Genomic DNA, 23,369 nt, shown 5'->3' on the forward strand with positions numbered 1-23,369 from the left:
TACTCCTTATCCCTGAGTCCTGTTCTTCTAGACTGTTTTTCTTAAAACTATGTCAACTATAACGATTTATCTTGTGTGAGAATTCTCAGTATGTTCTCTAGCTGTACTCTATTTTTTTCTCTATGTATCCTGCACCTCAGTAATTTTCCACTGCTACTGTTACAAAGCCATCAAACTTAACATTACTCAAAACTAATTCTAGAGGTTTATATATTCCATTTTGTGATTTTGTGCCCCCCCTTGTCTCAAACTCCCCCCTTTTTCTGTCCTTTTGCAAATTCTTTTGCAACATTTTATATGTTACCATTACCATCAAAAGTCTTTTTGAAATAATTTCCTGTTTCTACTTGGTGCTTAATTTCATTTCTTTTCCAATCTTCATAATTTATCATAGATCGTTTGCAACACCAGAGGGAACATTGTATCATACCACAAGTAATCAATATTAAAGTAATTAACATCAATATTCCTGCAACCAGTTGCCTTAACCAGGAGAGACTGGGTAACCATGAAGTTAACCTTTTCCATATCTCTTCAAAACCCCAGGAGGTGTCATCCATGGCCATTTCATGAAATATCTTAGTTTGTTTCCAAATTTCCTCCAGATCTGTTTCAATTCTGCCACTTTGGTCTATATAGGAACAACAGCTTTCATTGATTATGGAACAAACCCCTCCTTGTGATGCCAATAACATGTCTAGAGCCATTCGGTTTTGTAATACCACTTTAGACAGGCTGGTTATCTCTTGTTGTTCCGCCTGGATTATATCAGTGTTTTTATTTTCCATTTCCTCTATAGTTGCTGAGATATTTACAATTGCTTTTTCTAATTCACTTACTCCTAAAGATGGAATTAGCCCTCTTATAAAACTATGAAATGCAGTGTGCCATTCAATAATAGGGTTAAATCCTCGCTTAATCCGTTTAGCAAAACTTCTAATCCAGGTCCCGGAAGGATACCTGTCGATAATAGTAAAATTGGGTATTACAGCACCTAAGGTGCATGCTCCCTTCCAGTTGGGGGGTAGAATCTTGTAAGCATTTTCTCCACATAACCAATACCATCCTTTCCCTTTAGGAACGGGCCACCACTGAACTATGATACCATCTATATTAATAGTATGATTGCATTTTGAATGGTGACCTACATCTGTGGCATTTGAACAAGCGTGATTTCCTACCCTGGTTCCTGGTGTAATACATCTTTGTGCACAGGTGTAATATTTATTACTTGGATTAAGATTAACTATTCCAAATTTTAACCTTTCCTTCGAATACAGATTACTAATGTTCACCCAAAATTTGTCCATGAGACAGTGTTATGAATTGGAATTCCAATCAATGGGAGATCCAGGCCTTCTCCTGATTTAGGCAACTGTGCACATACCCAACAGTCACTACGATTAAAAATATTAGTAACATTCTGCACTAATTTCAGGTACAAATTCTGGTCCCAAGCTTGTGCGCCAGTTATCACATAAGTCCAAATCATGATCGTCGCAATTTCATATGTAAGGGTCCTGGAGGTTCAATCTGCCATGTCTTCCGTGGCTCTGGTGCTTTCTTTACTCTTGAATAATGTATCCAAGCAGGTTGTTCCTTTATCTTCACTGCTGTAAAGGTGGTCAGTAATATCTGGTATGGTCCGCTCCACTTCTCCTGTAGAGGATCTCCTGAAAAATTCTTAACATAAACCCAGTCTCCAGATCTGAAAGGGTGAATCGGATAATCCAAACCTCTTGCGCTTGTCCCTAAGATTCTCTTATTTATCTCTTTCAAATTTTTTCCTAGATTGATCAAAAACTGCCAGAGATAGCCTTCTCCCACTTCCTGAAGACTTTCTCCTTTAAACTGGGACTGATATGGTCTTCCATACAAAATCTTCTTTCGACCGAGGTTTAGTTCGAATTCTTAATAGAGCCAGTGGTAACGCCTGGTACCAATATAAATTCGTTTCCTGACATATTTTACTAATCTGCTGTTTGATCAGATGGTTCATCTTTTCTACTTGCCCACTGGCCTGAGGCCTGTATGGAACATGTAGTTGCCAATCAATTTCTAATTTTTTGCTAATATCTTGTAACAATTTTGCACTAAAGTGTGAACCCCGGTCGGAAGAAATTGTTGCTGGTACTCCAAAACGAGGTATTATTTCATTTAATAATGTCTTAATCACCTGTCTTGCATTATTTATCCTACAAGGGAATGCTTCTGGTCAGCCTGAAAAAGTATCCGTTAACACCAGCAAATATCGATAACCCCCTTTTCTTGGTAATTCAGAAAAATCTGTTTGCCACTGCTGTCCCGGATAACTTCCTCTCCCAATTGTCCCAATTTGATTTCTATTTTCAGTTTTAGGATTATTCTTAAGACATAGCTGACATTGTTTTGTCACTAATTGAGCTGTGGTGTATAGATTCCTTCCTACAATTTGTTTGTCTAAATATTTATGCAAAGAGTTGCTACCCCAATGAGTTTTATTATGTTCTTCCTGAACTAACTTCCAGAGTTGGTTATAGGGGATTACAATTCGCCCATCAGGTATTTGAACCCAACCCTCTTTATTTTCCTGTCCCTTTAGATCCTCAATCAATTTTCTATCCTCTTTTGAATATCTAGGTTTAGATTTTTCAATTATTAATTTGCCGTCAGGGATTAAGGACATGATTTGAGATTGTTCAGCTGCTCGTTTGGCTTCAAAATCAGCCAAATTATTTCCAATTTCCTGATCAGAGTCATCTTGTTGATGTCCTTTACAGTACATAATAGCTACTTCTTCAGGTAGCTCAACAGCTTCCAGTAATTGTAGAATTTCTGCAGCATATTTAATCTTTTTCCCTTGTGTGTTCAAAAGTCCTCGATCTTTCCAAATAGCCCCATGTGCATGTACCACACCAAATGCGTATTTAGAATCAGTCCAAATATTTATCCTTTGATCTTCAGCCAATTCCAGGGCTCTCGTTAATGCTATTATTTCTGCCTTCTGGGCAGAGGTGTTCGCTGGTAAAGGTTTAGCTTCTATTACCTGTGAAGTGGTGGTAACGGCATATCCTGCCTTTCGTTCACCATTTTTCACAAAGCTACTGCCATCAGTAAACCAAGAATCAGCGTCTTCCAGAGTTTTTTCTTTCAAGTCTGGTCGGCTCGAATATACCGTCTCTATGGTGGCCAAGCAGTCATGTGTTAGTGGTTCTGTTGATTGCTCCTGCAAAAAGGATGCTGGATTCAGAACGTTAGTGACCACAATTTCTATATCATCTTGTTCCACAAGGGTGGCCTGATATTTTAAAAAACGTGAAGGAGATAACCAGTGGGCTCCTTTCTGCTCCAGGACTGCTGATACCGCATGGGACACTAGCACAGTAATCTTCTGTCCCAAGGTGAATTTGCGAGCCTCTTCAATATTCATGATGACTGCTGCCACAGCCCTTAGGCATCCGGGCCATCCTTTGCTCGCTTCATCCAGCTGTTTTGAAAAGTACGCCACTGCCCTTCTGTATGGTCCTAGTTTCTGAGCAAGGACCCCCAAGGCTATTCCTTGTTTTTCATGGGAATATAGCCAAAATGGTTTAGTTACATCCGGAAGTCCCAGAGCTGGAGCTCTCATTAACTCTATCTTTAAATTTCTAAAAGCCCCCTCTGCTTTATCAGTCCAGTCCAAAGAGGGAGGGTTTCCTTTCAACAGTTTGTATAGTGGTCTTACCAGAACTCCATAATCATGGATCCAAAGTCTGCACCATCCAGTCATTCCCAAGAATGTCTGGAGCTCCTTGACGGTCGATGGTCGTGGAGTCTGGCAAATGGATTCTTTTCTGGCAGTTCCAAGCTCTCTCTGTCCTCCTGTTATTTCATATCCTAGATAGGAAACTCGGGTTTGGATTAGTTGGGCCTTTTGTCTGGATACCCGATAACCATTCAGTCCCAGAAAATTCAATAATTCCACTGTCCACTGGATACATTCTTCCTTTGTTTCTGTAGCAATTAACAGGTCATCCACGTATTGTAACAGAGTCCCCGTCTGAGTAGGTGGCTTCCAGGATTCTAGTTCTCATGCTAACTGATTTCCAAAAATTGTTGGACTGTTTTTAAACCCCTGAGGTAATACCGTCCAAGTTAATTGGGTTTTTCTTCCTGTATCAGGATTTTCCCATTCAAAAGCAAATAAATTTTGGCTTTCTTTGGCTAATGGCAAGCAAAAGAAAGCGTCCTTTAAATCCAGGACGGCAAACCATTTCTGATTTAGTTTTAGTTTGGTCAATAAAGTATATGGATTAGCCACCACAGGGTGAATATCTTCTACTATTTTATTTATTGCTCTTAAATCTTGAACTAGCCTATAGTTTTTCCCATCTGCTTTCTTTACTGGTAAAATGGGGGTGTTATATTCCGATTCACATTCCACTAATAAACCATATCTTAAAAAGTTATCAATTATTCCTTTAATTCCCCTTCTATCTTGCATTCTTAAAGGATACTGTTTTATTCGAACTGGGCAGGCCCCCCTTTTTATTTCAATTTTAATAGGCAAAGCATTTTTTGCCTTACCTGGAATTTCTGATGCCCAAACTCCTGGATATACCTGATTGAGGATTTCTTCTACTTCGGGTGAATTGGACTTCTTGATTTCCTGTTGAATTAATGACACACTCATAGCTTCAATTAATTGGTCCTCTTTTACTTTTAGTTCTATTTCACCTCTTTTGAAAGTTATGATCGCCTCCAAATGTTCTAATAAATCTCTTCCCAATAATGATTTCGGTGAATTTGGCATATATAGAAATTTATGTACCCCAATTTGTTTTCCTATCTTATATTTTAAAGGTTTTAGAAAGAATGCTTTTTCCTGACGGCCAGCAGCTCCCACAACCATTACAGACTCTTTTCCTTTTAGTGTCAAATCTTGATTCAGAACTGAATAAGTTGCCCCAGTATCTATAAGATATTCCACTTCCTTTTCTGTGGCCCCTAGCTTGATTTTAACCAGTGGATCCGCTAGGGTAGATTCCCCAGGTCCTCGTCAATCTAATTCCAATTCAGTGGTCAATTGAGTTTGCTGTTTTCTCTGTGGACATTCCCACTTCCAGTGTCCAAATCCTTTGCAGTTTGCACATTGATCCTGACTAAGGGGAGTTCTCCTATAGTCCCCCCCTCTGCCTCTCATTCCCATTCCTCGGCCATGACCTCTGCCTCTCATTCCCATTCCTCGGCCACGACCTCTGCCTCTCATTCCACTATATCCCTCATTCACTTTTCCCAATGCTGCAATTGTAGCTGTTGTTACGACCTTTCCTAATTTCTTTTCTTTAACTTGTTCTCTATTCCTGTATACTTTCCAAGCCACTTCCAGTAACTTTTCCATATCTCTTATTTCAGTCACAGATAACTTTTGAAGCTTTCGCCTGATATCATCCGATGACCGCCCCACAAAGGAATTTGCAAGCTGTAATTTTCCTTCCTCTGAGGAAGGATTCAGTGTGGTGCATTTTCACATAGCTTCTCTGAGCTTATCCAGAAACTCTGTCGGCGACTCCCTCGGCCCCTGTCTTATTTCAAACAGCACCGACCAATTTACCGCTTTAGGAATAGCATTTTCAAGCCCATATTTAATCCAATTCTGATATCTTTTCAAAGACGCATAATTTTCATCATCATCATAATCCCAATTTGGAGCTGTAAGGGAAATATGATCTTTAACCCTCCCCTCTATCGCCCCTGCAATAATCTGAGCATTTACCTGAGTACAAGCAGTTTTTATAACCAATTGTTTTTCTGTCTCTGTTAATGCATCCAGGATTACATCTATATCTTTCCAGTCAGGGTCCTGGCTTTTTACCAGTATCTCAAATTTCTTCGCTACCCCTATAGGGTCATTTCGATACTCTTTTGCAATCTGCTTCCAATTATCCAAATCTCCTAAAGAAAAATTCACTTTTATTATAGTACGTCCCTCCGGTCCCATTGTTTCCCTCAGAGGGGCTTGCAGGACAGTCTTAGTTTTACTATGAATCTGGGCAGCAACAGGAGAGGAGGAAATTTGCTTTACGCTTTGTTCTTGTTTTACAATTTGTTCTTGTTTTACACTTTGTTCTTGCTCCTCATCTGAATCAGAGGATTCCTCCTCAGTCAGAGGTGGTCTCTGATCTGGTACTTTTGGGGAAACATAATCCTCCATTCTATCTTCAACCCTGTTATCCTCAGCTCATTTCTTAAGTTTCAAACAAATTTCCCCAAGATCACAACCAGAACAACATCTTTCAAATCCATTCCCTGCCTGCTTCCTTCCTTTATCTAAAGCCAAAATTCAAGGATCCGAAGGTGCTATATTAATTCCACATTCTTTCTGCCATTCTGGGGGATTTCGCAACATGAAAAACATATCTGCATATATTACTTCATCCCATTTTCCTTGCCGCCTCAAAAACAACATTAATTGCAACAATGTATTATAGAATCATAGAATCATAGAATAGTTAGGGTTGGAAAGGACCTCAAGATCATCTAGTTCCAACCCCCCTGCCATGGACAGGGACACCTCTCACTAAACCATCCAACACAAGGCTTCACCCAACCTGGCCTTGAACACCGCCAGGGATGGAGCACTCACAGCCTCCCTGGGCAACCGATTCCAGTGTCTCACCACCCTAACAGGAAAGAATTTCCTCCTTATATCCAATTTAAACTTCCCCTGTTTAAGTTTTAACCCGTTACCTCTCTTCCTGTCACTACAGTCCCCGACAAAGAGTCCCTCCCCAGCATCCCTATAGGCCCCCTTCAGGTACTGGAAGGCTGCTATGAGGTCTCCACGCAGCCTTCCCTTCTCCAGGCTGAAAAGCCCCAACTTGCTCAGCATGTCTTCATAAGGGAGGTGCTCCAGTCCCCTGATCATCCTCGTGGCCCTCCTCTGGACTTGTTCCAGCAGTTCCATGTCCTTTTTATGTTGAGGACACCAGAACTGCACACAATACTCCAGGTGAGGCCTCACAAGAGCAGAGTAGAGGGGCAGGATCACCTCCTTCGACCTGTTGGTCACACTCCTTTTGATGCAGCCCAGGATACGGTTGGCTTTCTGGGCTGCGAGCGCACGCTGCCGGCTCATGTTCATTTTCTCATCGACCAGCACCCCCAAGTCCTTCTCTGCAGGGCTGCTCTGAATCTCTTCTTTGCCCAGTCTGTAGCTGTGCCTGGGATTGCTCCAACCCAGGTGTAGGACCTTGCACTTGTCGTGGTTGAACTTCATAAGGTTGGCATAGGCCCACCTCACAAGCGTGTCAAGGTCCCTCTGGATGGCATCCCTTCCCTCCAGCATATCAACCGGACCACACAGCTTGGTGTGATTGGCAAACTTGCTGAGGGCACACTCAATCCCACTGTCCATGTCAGCGACGAAGATGTTAAACAAGACCGGTCCCAACACCGATCCCTGAGGGACACCACTCGTTACAGGTCTCCAGCCGGACATCGAGCCATTGACCACAACTCTTTGTGTGCGGCCATCCAGCCAGTTCTTTATCCACCGAGTGGTCCATCCATCAAATTGATTTCTCTCCAATTTAGAGAGAAGGATGTCGTGTGGGACAGTGTCAAACACTTTGCACAAGTCCAGGTAGATGACGTCAACTGCTTTACCTTTATCCATCAATTCTGTAGCCCCATCATAGAAGGCCACCAAATTGGTCAGGCAGGATTTCCCCTTAGCGAAGCCATGCTGGCTGCCACCAAGCACCTTGTTGTTTTTCATGTGCCTTAGCATGCCGTCACGGAGAATGTGCTCCAAGATTTTGCCAGGCACAGAGGCGAGACTGACTGGTCTGTAATTCCCCGGGTCTTCCATTTTCCCCTTCTTGAAAATGGGGGTTATATTTCCCTTTTTCCAGTCGTCGGGAACTTCACCTGACTGCCATGATTTTTCAAATACGATGGCCAGTGGCTTAGCAACTTCATTCGCCAGCTCCTTCAGGACCCGCGGATGGATTCCATCAGGTCCCACGGACTTGTGTGCGTTCAGATTTTGAAGATGGTCTCGAACCAGATCCTCTCCTACAGTGGGCCCAAGGTCTTCATTCTCACAGTCCCTGTGTCTACCTTCTAAGAACTGGGTGGTGCAGTCAGAGCTTTTGCCAGTGAAGACCGAGGCAAAGAAGTCATTCAGAACCTCAGCCTTCTCCAAATCCTGCCTAGCCAGTTCTCCCGAAAGCTTCCTCAGGGGGCTTATTTTGTCCCTAGTCTGTTTTTTGTTTGCTACGTACCTGTAGAATCCCTTCCTATTATCCTTAACATCCCTGGCTAAGTTTAATTCTAACTGGGCCTTAGCCTTCCTAACCAGGTCCCTAGCTTCCCGGACAACATCCCTGTACTCTACCCAGGCCGCCTGTCCTTGCTTCCATTTTATATAAGCCTCTTTTTTCCTTTGAATTTTCCTCAGCAGCTCCTTATCCATCCAAGGAGGTCTCCTGGCCCTCCTGCTGCACTTCCTTCTAGTTGGGATGCAGCACTCCTGAGCTTGTAGCAGGTGATCCTTGAATATCAACCAACAGTCTTGGGCCCCCCTGCCCTCCAGGGCTATATCCCATGGAACCTTACTAAGCAGGCTCCTGAAGAGGCCAAAGTCTGCTCTTTTGAAGTCCAGGGCAGTGAGCTTGCTACACGCTCTTCTCACTCTCCTGGGGATCTCAAATTCGACCATCTCATGATCGCGGCATCCAAGGCTGCCCTGGAGTACCACATTCTCAACAAGCCCTTCCCTGTTGGTGAGCACAAGGTCAAGCATGGCACCTCTCCTGGTCGGCTCCTCTACTACTTGCAGAAGGAAGTTGTCTTCCACACAATCGAGGAACCTCCTGGACTGCTTGTGCCGTGCAGTGCCATCGTTCCAACAGATGTCAGGGTGGTTGAAATCCCCCATGAGAACAAGGGCCTGAGAGCGTGAGGCTTTTCCTATCTGTCTGTAGAGTGCTTCATCCACAGGTTCTCCTTGATCAGGCGGCCTGTAACAGATTCCCACAGTAATGTCTCCCACGGCTGTTTTCCCTTTAACCCTGACCCACAAACTCTCTGTAAACTGCTCACCTGCCCCCAGACAGAGTTTCATACTCTCCAGCCTATCCCTAACATAAAGGGCAACTCCCCCTCCCCGCCTGCCAGGCCTGTCCTTTCTAAAGAGCCTGTAACCTTCCATTCCAACACTCCAGTCATAGGAGCCATCCCACCATGTTTCTGTGATGCCTATTATATCATACCCCCGTAGATGCACACACATCTCTAATTCCTCTTGTTTGTTCCCCATGCTACGGGCGTTTGTATAGAGGCATCTGAGACAAGCTCCAATTGAAGCTGGCTCGTTGGCTGGAGCAGCTGGAATGTATCTACATTGTTCCGAGCATTTATTATAGGTGCTGGCAACTGACTGGGTGTGTTGGGATGGAATGATGCCCCCCTCCCCCAACACATGTAGTTTAAAGCCTCCTTGACCAGTCTGGCTAGCCTCCTACCAAAACTGTTCTTCCCCTTCTTTACCAGAGCAGCTCCACCAGCCCCCAGTAGACCTGGCCTACTAACTTCAGTCTTATGTTCAAGACACCCAAACCCCTGACTATGACACCACCCTTTTAACCATCTATTGACCTGGCCAATCCTCCTAGCTTTTTCTTGGTCCTCCCCTGTGTCCTGGAGAATTGACGAAAAGACTATCTGAGCACCGGAGCCCCTAACCACCTCTCCCAGGGCTCTGTAGTCTTTCTTTATGGTCCCCAGTCTACTCTTACCTATATCCCTAGCACCCACATGGATCACCAGGAGCGGGTAATAGTCCGTGGAACTTACTAGAGCAGGTAGCCTCTCTGTAACATCCCTGATCCGTGCCCCTGGTAGGCAGCACACCTCCCTCGAGACGGGGTCAGGCCGACAGACGAGTGCTTCCGTCCCTTTCAAAGTAGAGTCCCCTATTACTACGACCCGCCGCTTTTTTTTTGTAGCGCCAGTAGAGATCTTAACCCGTGCATAATCCGTCTGTGGTGCAAGTGTGTTTCCTCGTTAGTCTCCTGCAGGACAGCAAAGCGTTTCTGCGTGGGGACAACAGATTTAGGAGGAAGCTCCTTGCTTTTAATTGTCCTTTTCCTCCTTCTTTTGTTATTTTTCTTTGTCACCAATTCCCAATTTCCCGGGTTGGTGGCCTCCTTCTTTTCTTCATGAGTTGGAGGGGAAGCTTGAGGCCCCCGCACAGTATGGGGCTGGAGCAATATATTTCAAAGTTCCAGTTTTAGGCCATTTTTCCTGATCCTCCAGAGTGTACAAAGGCCGCCACTGGTTACAATATTTTATCAATGTTTTCTTATTTACTGAGCCCCCAGGAGACCCTCCCAATTCTTTCCAATGTGCCAAAATGCACCCCAAAGGACTCTTTTTCATGATCTCCTCACTCTGCTGATTTCCCATAATCAAGCTCTCACTCACACACACTAAGGATCCCACAGACACACTCCACACAGTTACAACACTTGAAACAGATACAGAGACTAAAATTCTATCAAACAGAACACAATTAATAATACAGTTCACCGATACCAAAATCACAAGACCAAAATCAGCACTGTAACAAGACACAAAACAAATCGACCAGTAAGATTCAAAACCGTTTCCACAAGACACCCCCTGCGTCTTGCAGGACCCAAAACCACAAGAAGCCCCCTGCTTCTTGTGGGTGTATACCAAACGGACTCTAGCAGCCGGGTATACGCCTTTACCTACGAGATTTCCAATCTCGACTTACGGAAGGCTTCCAAACCATGCGTACACTTACCAAACCAATTTACCAAACCGAGATGCCCCCTGCACCTTACAGACTATATAAAAGAAAAGAATACCTTTTTATGAAGATGGTCCTTTTCTGCTCCCGCAGTGATCCGAATGAGTCGAGGGGTCCCTCCGGGAAAAATTCCCGAGGGCCCTAGGGAGCCCTGTCCTCAGCAGGTCCTGCAGCTGAGCAGAGAGGGTCCCATCTGGGGTGCCAGATTGATACAGGGAAAACTCGAGGAACAAGCTTGCCAACAAAGTTTTCAAGCTGACAATCAGGTATTCTTTATTGCGGCGCCAGGAGACACGGGGAATAGCTCCTCCTAACGTGTGTCTCTCCTATTGCTACACAAGCTGTCCTTGTATAGCCACTGGGCATACATACATATTCATGAGGCTATGTATTGATTACATCATTTTCCAGAAAGCTCCCCGCATGCGTACAGAATTGTGGTGGTGGTCTCTGAGGGTTGTTTACTTCTTCCAACAATCTTCATCACTTCTGGCAGCCTTTGAAGCATGCGCAGTAGATGTTTATACCAGTTTAATTGGTTCGTTAGCACCAGAGACTCCTATCCTCCTGTGGGGGATTGGCTTGTCGAAAAAGGTCATGTTCCCATCAACGAGCTGAAACAAGACATCTGTGTAGAACATGGTGCAGACTTCTCACGCCAGATAATGAGGAACTGAAGGACACTGGCAAACAGCAACATACTATGACCAATCACAGCCAAGGACGCTAAGCGATAAGTGCATGAGAAAGAGGATGGTGGGGGGGTGCACGATGTAGCTACAAAAATGTAGAGCTTACGCAATGCCTTATTTGTGCCAGAACCAATCAAGTGCCTAGTATTTGCATATTTACTGTTATATTAACCGAAGGTAGAAGCCCAATAAACGAAGCTTGCTGTTAACTCATACTGAGTCGTCCAAGTCTTCCTTTCACGACAAATGGTGACCCCGACGTGATACTTGTCTTCGCTTGGATGGTAACAACACCACGGCCGTGAAAATTGGCACTTGGCTCCGATTTTGCCCCGAAGGGCCAAAGCGGCGCATCGCGCGAAAGGACGACCGTATAGACGGGATCCGGACTTGCAGTGGCTGTATCGACAGCGTTGCACCAAGGAGGAGGAGCAGCCGAAGCCTCGTAGGGCAACGGAGCGTGAGCACCTTAAAAGGGGGTATGGAGAGGCAAGCTGCCCTAAATTTATTAAATAGCTTTTTAGAAAAGCGCGATATTAAAGAGAAGGACTTAATCCAGGGGGTTGGAGAAGCCTTTGAGCTTGGGGCTTGGGAAAAAATCGCTAAGGAAGAAGTCTCTGTTTTATGGATGTTTTCAGTCCTTAAGGTGAAGGGAGCAACCTTTAAAGAGACAGACTTAAATTTAATGTTGAAATGGTTGAAGACGCATTATCCAGAGACTGATGAGTCTACCGCATCTGAGGTCTCTTTGTGGAATGGTGCACGAGTTAAGTTGTGGGATGCAGCCACAAAAGGCAGTGACACTGTGAAACATTTGTTAGTCATTTGGAGAACTATTTTAGAGACGTTAAAGTTAAAAAGTGAGATCGTGGAACCCAGTGCCCCCCCCCCCCCCCCCCCCCGGCCACCCTTGAGCCTCTGCCAGTTGCCGCCGTGGCTGCAAAGCCTGAGGACAGAGATGAAGACAGTCTTTTTGACCCGGGCCCTATTGACCCCAAGAAGGAGCCTGTGCGTGCTCATCAGGCTGCTGTTGCTGCTTCTGAGGTTCTGACGCCTGTTAATTCTGATGCTGACCTGGATGGGCCTTTTGACATGGAGCCAGAAAAGAAGCCTGATTTATATCCCCCAGATCCTCATGATAAATGGGCAGCTGTAAAGGGAGAAGCGAGATGGGTGGGGGATGAAGATGTATTGCGTGCTTTCCCTGTGATGTATGTGCTGGATCGAGACCCGCGGTGGGAAGGTCTCTCGTATGCCCTTATCAGGGGTATCGGGAGGACTGTGGCGGACTGTGGCGGACCATGGACTTGGGGTCCCATATACAACTCCTTTGATACAGTCTCTCTGTGATACTCATGTACTAGAAGTTGGCAAATATGTCTATGATTCTATCGACGCTTGGAAACCTTTATAGATATTGCTGGCCACTTCTTCTGGCGTAGGCTGGCCACCTGTGTCAGAATGAGTGTGCATTTTGGTCAGTATAAAAGCCCAAGCCTCATGCGATGTGGGGGAGGCAGAGCCTCTGCGGGGACGCTCGCTAGGGCTGAGCCTGCCACCTCACACTGCGATGATGCTTGTTGGAGCTGGTTTCCTGATGGTCTTCACAGGGTCCTTGTGCCACGTTCTGTACGTGGGACTGTGTAGTGGGAGTAATGATTGTCTGGATTTTGTGTTTCAAATATTGTAGTTGTGTGGAGTGTGCTTGTGGGATCCCATACGTATGTGTGTGTGATGAGGGCAGATGGTGTTCTATGTATTTTCTTTGTTATCGTGTTCATGTAAAAGTTTTTAACAGGTAGTGGTTTAACATTTCAGGCAAGAAAGGGTTAATGCAAAAGTGTGGTTGCTGACAGGTATTTATGGCTGCTGCCGAAGCAGGCAGGCAGCTGGAGCTGCTGCCGAGCAGGCTGCTGTTTGTAGCCGTGCAAAGCAGGGTGAACAACTTTGAAAAAAAAAAAAAAAAAAAAAAGAGAGAGAGAAGAAAAAAAAGGTAAAGTTGCAGAGCACGGGTAGACAAATGCGAATCCAGGTGATAGATTGGAAATCTATTCAGAGAGAAGCTCTGTCAGTGATTTTAATTGTTCGCAGGCGTTGCAGGAAAAGATTCTCGCCTTTCCTGTTAAGTACCAGATTAATGCTCAAGGTCAGGCAATAAATACTGAAATATCTCCCTTAAATTGGAAATTGCTATCTCAGTTAAGGCAAACTGTTTTTTCTACAGACATTCAGTCTAAACCCACTAAGCAAATGTTGTCATATATTTGGAGAACAGATTTACTGTTATATTAAAAGTATTGTGCAAAATAACTTTTATGTAACCCGCTTATAACACTTCGAAAATATTTAGCTGATTTTAGAAGTACAGATTTTGAATTACTCGAATTATTTGAAAATCGAGGTTCACTTCATAGAGCTGCATATACGTTTGCTTTACAAGCTGCTTCGCCATTATAGGTCTCATAATTATAGAGGGTTTGTTGCTTTGTTATGCTTTGCAATGTTATTCTACTTGTTTACAACGACTCCTGACTCAGCCCTTATTCCTTTATAAAGAAAAAGGGGGAATTGTGGAGGATTGGCTTGTCGAAAAAGGTCACGTTCCCATCAACGAGCTGAAACAAGACATCTGTGTAGAACATGGTGCAGACTTCTCACGCCAGATAATGAGGAACTGAAGGACACTGGCAAACAGCAACATACTATGACCAATCACAGCCAAGGACGCTAAGCGATAAGTGCATGAGAAAGAGGATGGTGGGGGGGTGCACGATGTAGCTACAAAAATGTAGAGCTTACGCAATGCCTTATTTGTGCCAGAACCAATCAAGTGCCTAGTATTTGCATATTTACTGTTATATTAACCGAAGGTAGAAGCCCAATAAACGAAGCTTGCTGTTAACTCATACTGAGTCGTCCAAGTCTTCCTTTCACGACATCCTCCTATTTATCAGTTAGTTTAGCTGTAGCCCATCCTGGACATCTGCCGTTCCCAGATACTCCTTATCCCTGTGTCCTGTTCTTCTAGACTGTTTTTCTTAAAACTATGTCAACTATAACGATTTATCTTGTGTGAGAATTCTCAGTATGTTCTCTAGCTGTACTCTATTTTTTTCTCTATGTATCCTGCACCTCAGTAATTTTCCACTGCTACTGTTACAAAGCCATCAAACTTAACATTACTCAAATCTGATTCTAGAGGTTCATATATTCCATTTTGTGATTTTGTGCCCCCCTTGTCTCAGGCTGAAGATGGGTCCTGGGGACATAGGACCCCTATATATATGTTGAATAGGATTATAAGGCTACAAGATACAGTAGAAAAAGTAGTAAATATAACAGGAGATGTATTAGGATTAGTTGCAAAGCAAAATACTAAAATGAGAACTGCAATATATCAGAATCGCTTGGCTTTAGATTATTTACTAGCTCAGGAAGGAGGCGTTTGTGGAAAATTTAATCTTAGCAATTGTTTTCTAGAAATAGATGACGAAGGAAAGGCTATAAATGAACTTACAAGAGAAATGAAGAAGATAGCTCATGTTCCAGTTCAAACATGGAATGGAATTAATTTTGGAGGACTAGGATCTTGGGGACAATTTTTTAATGGGGATTGGATCACTAAAGTTGGGATAGTGGTATTGGGAATACTAGGAGGACTGTTAACTATCCCATGTATAATCCCGTGTTTTACCAGATTAATGCATACAGTTATCCAGAACATGCAATTAACTGCTGTACCAATGGAGTCCAAAAAGACCAAGGAGAAGCTCAATCATTGATGATACTAAAAACAAGGGCGACTCCAATATTATCTGCGGCTCGGAAAGCAGTCATTAGATTAGAAGCCAAAACACGAATCAATAGGTTAAATAAAAACAAATGGGGGAATTGTAAAGAATACGAGAATGATTCGTGTCAGGAACTTGGGAATCATTGTTACCAATGCACCTGTGACCAGTGTACCATGTATGGGATGTATAAAAACGACTTTGATTATAATAAATGTTGCTGTCAATATAATGAAGGGAGAGAAGAAGAAACAAAGGAATAGAATAGTCTTCTCTTTAATCATTTTTGACTGTTAGAATAATAAGGTTTTGTTTTACTGCTTGAGTGCTTTAAGGAAGGGGTTCGTGAAACCTATGCTTTGACTAAATAACCATATAAGGATAGAACTAGGGCTGTGATTAAGCTTGTGATAAAAGATTCTTTATTAATAAATTACCAAGGGGTTCAGTTCCTCTTCCAAGAAGTTTCTTCACCGAAAAGCAGACCTCGGCAACAAGAAAAGAACAATGAAAAGGGGCCGCGTCGGCATCCGGGTACAGATGAAGAAGGGACTGGCTGAGACTCAAGACCAAGAAGTATAAGAGACTGGACCCCAAAGACCCCGGCGAGGTCTTTGTGCGAGGGGAGAGTCTCCCCTACGCACCCAGCGCTGCTTGCTTATTGCCTCTCGATATTAATCAATTGTAATAAAATAATTAAATCAGACCATGGCTAAGACGGAATTTTTATAACAGTAGCAAGTTCAACATTTTCCTCAGGAGTACAGAGGTGGACAACCAGTTTCTCAGAAAAACGTTACTAATAATTGTTTGTACAACATCAAATGGATTAAGATGCAGTAACTGTAGCTAATGCTAATGTTGTTGATATCAAATGTTGTAACCTTCCTAGTTCTTATATTCACTGTGCTCATAATACTGAAAACGTATACGATCTGAGTAGTAGTATTTGGGGATATAACTATAGCATCCGTCAATATGCATAATAGTTGTCACACTCATTAACAATATGGAATTGCTGTCTATGGTACCAAGTGTGAGACATTGTGTCTTCTGTGTCTCCGTCATGATTGGGAATCAAAGGACCAAATGTAATGGATGGGAACCTGGCTTGGAGTTGATTCCCCTCTCATGACCGAGAGCTGTAACAAAGGATGTTGTTTGCCACAGTGTATTCGGCAGAGTATATACGGTTATGTTCATCATGACTGTTTGCCAGAAAGAGGCAGGAAAACATAGGTGTGCAGCTGTTCTATGACCTTCATACTTGGCCGCACTAGGGCGCCTGGCCAACGGTGGGATCATGAGTAACTGCACGGTCCCACGAATAACTGATTAGAGATCTGGCATAAGGCCAGTTGTTTTGATAAGGGTATAAAAGCAGGACCCTCTTGTGGCCATGAGAGAAGCCTCACCTATGGGTGGACACACCACATGGGAATTTTCCCAATATACCTGAGACTCCTGGCATCGGCTGCAACAGGGCTTCCCAGCTGGAAGTGTGGACCTGGACGATAATTCAGTGGTAATTGGTGATGTATTTCTTCTTAACCTCTTTTCTTTCTATATGGTAATGACTTATTCACTCTCTATGTAGAGAGAGATAATTACCTAATTCACATTATTGTGCTTGCTTTAGTGTGCTTACTGGCTTTAGTGTGCTTGTTTAATAAACTCTGCATATTATACAGCTAGTGTGTGGTCACTTTGTGGCATACCCTGTCTGTCAGAACACTTGCCCTGCAGATACATTACTAATAATTGTTTGTACAATGGTATGGTTTGGGGTGTTTGGGCCGGAGACGTTCACAACCAGGTAGTCAGACAAAGGGCCCAGCATCCAGACCCCAGCCACATAGTCAGCTGCAGCACTGGTGGAGCGCTTGTTCTTGCCCACTTTGACTCCAAGGAGCATCCCTGCTGGAACGCATACACAGCTGAACCAGGGCAGCAGGACCACCCACTGCCCAGAGCGCCTGATAAAGGAGGCCCCAGCACCAGCTAAAAATCAAGATGGGGATATGCAACCCATGTGTTTCATGGGGGTGGGCTTGGGACTGTCCTGCAGCCACAGGAGCATCGCCACAGCTGCCCCAGTCAGCACCTCCAGCACCACTGGAGCCTGGCCACCCAGCAGAGGCTACTCTCAGAAACTGTCCAGCTCTGACTAGTCTCAGCAGACATGTCCTGCGCAAAGCCTCAAGAGGGCTCCTGCTGTCGAAGTGCACCTTGTTCTGGCCAGGGCCCTCCTGTGCCTGGACACTGGGAGACCCCCAAACCCACCCTGCAGACCCCAAGAGCAAAGGCTTATAAGCTTATCTCACCACCAGCGAGCTAGAGCTGTGTCTCCTGGTGGGCCTACAGCCTGCACTCCACTGCAGCATGGCCGTGGCTGTTGAATCCATACCTGCACCAGAACAGGCAAGGTTCAGGGCTAGGCTGGCATCCAGAAGCCATGAGCAGGACACAGAAACATGAGGAAGACATACAGTCCCTCGGCTCTGCTCAGCACATCCAACCCAAAAGCCACCACGGCGCAGACCACAGCAGAACTGGGACCACCCAAATAAACACCCCCCCCCCCCTGGGCAGACAGCCCATGAGACCCTGCAGAGCAGCACCCTCAGGTCCCACCTGTTAACAACCACCTTGTCCTCCACCAGCCAGAACACCCTGGGCCTGAGATTCCCCTCCTGGGGCTGGGGTGTAACAGTCCCGACTTCCATAAAGCCAAACCCCATCTTGTACAGCTCATCCACAGCTTCGCCATGCTTGTTGAAGCCAGCCACCAGGCCCACCAGGTTGCAGAACTGCTAGCCGAGCACTTGCACCTCCTGCAGGATAGGGGCTGAGTCACATGCGGGCAGCCAGGAGCCAGAGCCCGCTGACCCGGGGAAACAGAGCTGGGGACTCGCTCCGGTCCCTGCAGGAGCAGTCCCGGTCCCCTGCCCTCTGTCCCTTCTGCCCCGGGGGACCCACAGCTCCTACCGGGGTCACCTCCTGAACCCGGAACCACCCTAGGAGCCCCGTTGGGCACCTCCGCAGGCTGGCAGAACTCATGACCCCATGGACCGCGGCAGGTCACCCTGAGACTCAGCCACCCACCCACACCCACATCACCACTACCGGCGATCCCCTCGCCACCCCCCACGCCCTGGCTACCCCCTCCGACCACTCCTCCCGGCCACGATCTCCGCCCGCCGCAAAGCCGCACCGGCGCAAGGGCAGCCCATGAGCTACCTCAGGGAGAAAAGCGAGGAGTTTAGACATCACCGCTGCATAGAACCGCTCATCACTGGCCGTAAACACCGAGCCCAGCAGCAAACCGCAACCGCCTAGCCTAGCCTAGCCTAGCCTAGCCTAGCCTACCCTACCCGGAGCGAGCCTGCCCTGACCCCACCCGCAAGCTGATGAAGGGAGAGGCCCCCACAGTCACCGCTGGTCCCGGCGCTCCGCGGCAGCAGCGTGGGAGGTTCCGTCAGTGCGTGATCCCCGGCAAAAGCATTCACCAGACACGGCTGCTCCCGAACCCAGACTTTATCAGGAACCAACCCGCAAGATACAAATCATCCAAAAGGCTAAAGAAAGGTCCTGTGGAAAAATTATGTGCAGAGAAGCCACAGAGCATGTTGCGAGTGGCACGGGTACAACCAGCACCTCCCCACCGCGCTCAGGGTGAGCAGAGCTGCTGCCACACGTCCCATCAACGTCCCCTTGGCCTCTATTCAACCTGCACGTTTAGTGCCCAGCGAGCAGCAGCCAGCACTCGCGAGTGCCTGGCCCGCTCGTGGTGCCAGGGGGTTCAGGACAGGGAGCTGCATAGTGCCACCTCCCGCGGCCAGGGACCAGAGCCCTGCACCGAGAACATTGCCAAGGCCACGGGGTATCCCCAAGCATCCAGCAGGAGTGAAAGAGGACATCAGGCTAACTGTGAGCAGATACAGTTGGAGCCAAGGAGGTGGCAGATAGGTACAACCTGAAGGGCAGTGCTGCATCTCCTGACACACAACTGCAGTTCTGCACCTCGGCCCTGGTTAGCTGGAAGTCTTACCAAAGTGACTTAATCACCTTAATGCCATCGAGACCAAAGGCCAAGCACAGCTTCCCTATACAGCTACCCAGCCAGACAGGGGCTGCTTCCTGCTTCAATCTCACCAGATTCCCTGCAGCTCACCTCTTGGAGCAACAAAGATCAGGACATTGGCAGCATTTGGTTAAAGTACAGCAGGAAAAGAGATCAAAAAGCAGAGCGCATCTATTTGAAGTTAATACAGGAAACAAATTTCAAGGGGAGTTGGCTTCAGAGAGAAGAGCCATCGTAATCTCCTGCCCCTCAACCTTGCAGTTACAGCCCAGTCAGTTTTATGTTTTCTTCTTTAGCTCCTCAAATCTCCTAGAAATGTCTTCAGAGGCAGAAGAGTTGGTGCCGGCAAATGCTGTTGGCAGTGTATCTGGCAGAGATGGTAGTTCAGGCAGCACAAAGTTATCAGTGGTATTAGGAGCTACAGCCTTTGGTTTAGGAGAAGCCTCTGACTTAGGCCTGGGCCCTATTTAGAGTTAAGAGAAATATCATTTCACCTCACCACCATCACAGTCCCATCACAGGCCAAACAGGGACACACAAAAGAAAGGCTGTTCTACCAAAAGGGCGGTACCAATGTGTTCTTCATAATAGGACAAGTGGTCACACAGCTCAGATCACACACAGACTCACTGGGGAAAACCACGAAGTTTCAGGTTTAAGTGGCTGCAAGGGCAGCAGCTGAGGCAGATCCAGACTGGCAGCTGTCCTGGGTTCAGCAGTAACAGTTATTTTTCTTCTTCTTAGTAGCTGGTGCACTGCTGTGTTTAACTTTAGTCTGAGAACAGTGCTGATAACATACCAATGTTTCAGTTGTTGCTAAGTAATGCTTACTCCAATCAAGGACTTTTCAGTCTCATGCTCTGCCAGTGAGGAGGGGCACAGGAAGCAGGGAGGAAGCAGAGACAGGACACCTGACCCAAACTAGCCAAAGGGGTATTCCATACCACAGCACATCATGCCCAGTATATACACTGAGGGGAGTTACCCAGAAGGACCGGATCGCTGCTCAGGTTGGGCTGGGTATTGGTTGGCGGGTGGTGAGCAATTGCACTGTGCATCACTTGTGTTTATCGTTGTTTTCCCTTTCCCTTTTTAGTTTTATATTCTCTCCCCTTGTTATTTCCCTTATCATTATTATTACTGGTGGTGGTAGCAGTAGTAGTTTTGTATTATACCTTAGTTACTGGACTGTTGTTATCTCAACCCATGGGATTTACATTCTTTTGATTCTCCTCCCCATCCCCCCAGGAGGGGGGAGGAAGAAGGGGGGTAGCAAGGAAGCAGCTGTGTGGTTCTGAGTTACTGGCTGGGCTTAAACTACGACAGCAGCCCTGTGCTGTGGCTGCAGCAAGCAGCAGCAGATGCCCCTCCACAGCCAGCTGCAGCCGGCCGGAGCTGTGCCACACCTGCACTGGTGGGAACGCATTACAGGGATCCAAAGCCCCGGCTTTCTCCATTCTAGCACCTCCTAGAGACACACGCAGTTATCGCACGCTGTCACCCAGCTGTCAGACTGAGGCATAGAGCCAGACCCAGTGCAACCACAGGCCTATCTTTTTCAGCACGGATCACAAACACCCCCCAGAGAACTACCTTAGAAACCCTTGCTGGAGCTGGCAACGGTCTACTTACTCTAAAAAGCCTCTCCACCCTTATCAAGTGCTGGAGGTAACAAGTGTTTTCAAAATACACAGAGCAGAATCACACTGCACAAGGCAGGAGAATTTTGTTATGGTCCAATTACAATTGCATGAAGCATCTTGTAAGCCTTTAGGCAGATGGACCAAGGGATAACAGCTATCACCACTAGCCCTGCTCTGATGTACACAACCTCAGCATTGATATTAATACAACCCTATCTATCCTCTCGGTGCTTTCTTCTTTTACTCTCCTGCTGCAGAACAGTATGATTTACACAGTATAAAAATACATTATCACATAGAGCTGCTGCTTTCTCATTTTCTCATTTATCTTGCAACACCCTATTCTTGGTCCAACGGGACAGCTTAAGCCAGAGACCTAGTAGTGACTCTTAAGTCAGACTCTAGTTCTTGAGTTTCCCAGTGGAATTCTGGATCTTCCCTGATTTGAGAAGATACTCTGCTGTCCTGGGTTCAGCAGTAGCAGTCATTTTTCTCCTTCTTCGTAGCTGGTGCAGTGCTGTGATTTTGACTTTCAGCCTGGGAACAACGTTGATAACACCTATGTTTTTAGTTGTTGCTAAGCAATGTTTAGTCTGACCAAGGACTTCCTCAGTCTCATGCTCTGCCAGGGAGGAGGGGAAGCCGGGAGGAAGCAGAGACAGGGCACCTGACCCAAACTAGCCAAAGGGGTATTCCATACCACAGCACGTCATGCCCAGTATATAAACTGGGGGCAGTTACCCGGAAGGGCTAGATCACTGCTCGGGTTGGGATGGGTATTGGTTGGCGGGTGGTGAGCGGTTGTATTCTCTTCCCTTGTTATTCCCCTTATCATTATTATTATTGGTGGTAGCAGTAGTGGGTTTGTGTTACACCTTACTTACTGGACTGTTCTTATCTCAACCCATGGGAGTTACATTCTTCCGATTCTCCTCCCCATCCCTCTGGGAGCAGGGGGAGGAAGCAGGGGGGAGAGTGAGCGAGCGGCTGCGTGGTTCTGGGTTGCCAGCTTGGCTTAAACCACGACAGTTCTTTTTTGCGCCAACGTGGGGCAAGAAGGGTTCAGATAACGACAGATCTAGCCAGAGTGTGTCTAATTGTATTTGTGATAAGCATTTATTGTTTCGGATTAATAGTCACTCGTCACAATGCTGATTTACTGGCTCTCAAAGTTGTTGCTCTTAATCTCAGAGGTTCAGCATGTCGTACCTTACTTACAGCCGGTATTTGCAGTTTTAATGTTTATCAGCTGGGGGGCTTTGGCTAAGGTTCTTGTTTCACTGTACTTTATGGTAATGACTTGTAATACAAGACTCATTGATCATGAAACTGATCTGGCTTGCATTCCCAGTGTGGTCACCACCTCTATACTTTGGGAGGTATATAATAGGAGTCTTTAGCAATTACACATCTTTTTTCCCCTCCTCGGGTGGTCAGCCTATGAAGGAGACTTTCCCTTACCTTCCCAGCCACCCCACCAGACTATTTACAGCATCATTTGAGAGTCCTGAATGTTTTGAAAGGCCTTTAGGTACCCTTGAGACCTGCCTGCTGATTGTGATGGGGATCAGCATGCTGGCACGCATCCAGAGTGTGTTTTACCCACGACCATTTCATCTGATCTCGAAAGTTAAGCAGAGTCGGGATTGGGTCTTGTCTAGGGTTAGATGACAATATAGGAGGACCAAGAGATTTTCCCTGAGGCTGGACACTCATGAGTGGCAGGGTGTGGGGGATAGTATGGGCAAGTATCTAGGCTAGCGGGCCCCTCCAGTGCTTTGGAACTTCACCACTGAACAAGTGCAAAATCCAGAAAAATTAGTAAAACACTTAAATGAGGTGTGTTGTCATCCTGGTCATACCAGAGAGGGACAAATCATGTCAACGTGCTGGGGTTTGGCCTATGCTTACAGAGCCCTGTTCAACACTACCCAGCACCTTCGAAAGGAAAAAAAATGTCTCTGGATCTGATGGCAAAGCAACAAACAACACAGCTACTCAAACTCCAAATACAGCAGCTGCACCTACCCTAGTGACAAGTACAGCAGCTACTCAAACTCTGACTACAACAGATAACGCAGCTACTCCAGCTCCAAGTACAGCAGCTACACCAGCCCCAGTGACAAGTACAGCAGCTACCCAAACCCCGACAACAGATAATGCAGCCACTCCAACCATGGTGATAACCACTGCAGCTAAACCAGAGGACCAATTCGTGCCAATAGCGGTTGCCCCTGTATGCAAGGGGAAAAGCTAAAAAGAGGCAAGAAAGATGAAGAAAGATGAAGAAAGAATGCGCTTCCTACCCAGGACAGCATCTGATCAGGAGTTATTATTACGTGAATCAGAGGAAGAAGA

The 23,369-nt window shown here is 45.9% G+C and overlaps 1 protein-coding gene and 1 long non-coding RNA gene across 2 annotated transcripts in view; both read right to left on the bottom strand.

The window, feature by feature from the left end:
- Positions 1 to 677: 677 nt before the first annotated feature.
- Positions 678 to 11,262, bottom strand: LOC136006492 (uncharacterized). The gene is made up of 3 exons (XR_010609166.1): positions 10,860 to 11,262; positions 4,546 to 4,627; positions 678 to 1,673 (listed from the first exon to the last, which is right to left on the bottom strand). It is a non-coding gene; the product is annotated as an uncharacterized LOC136006492 (long non-coding RNA).
- An 8,384-nt stretch (positions 11,263 to 19,646) lies between these two features.
- Positions 19,647 to 23,369, bottom strand: part of LOC136006491 (IST1 homolog) — a 28,032-nt gene continuing 24,309 nt past the window's right edge. The window contains exon 6 of the mRNA XM_065664520.1: positions 19,647 to 19,831. Within this exon, the coding sequence (XP_065520592.1) occupies positions 19,647 to 19,831 (185 nt within the window). The remainder of the gene's footprint in view (positions 19,832 to 23,369) is intronic.

This window comes from Lathamus discolor, unplaced genomic scaffold (genome assembly GCF_037157495.1).
Source record: "Lathamus discolor isolate bLatDis1 unplaced genomic scaffold, bLatDis1.hap1 Scaffold_242, whole genome shotgun sequence".
In the NCBI taxonomy this organism is placed as follows: Eukaryota; Metazoa; Chordata; class Aves; order Psittaciformes; family Psittacidae; genus Lathamus; species Lathamus discolor.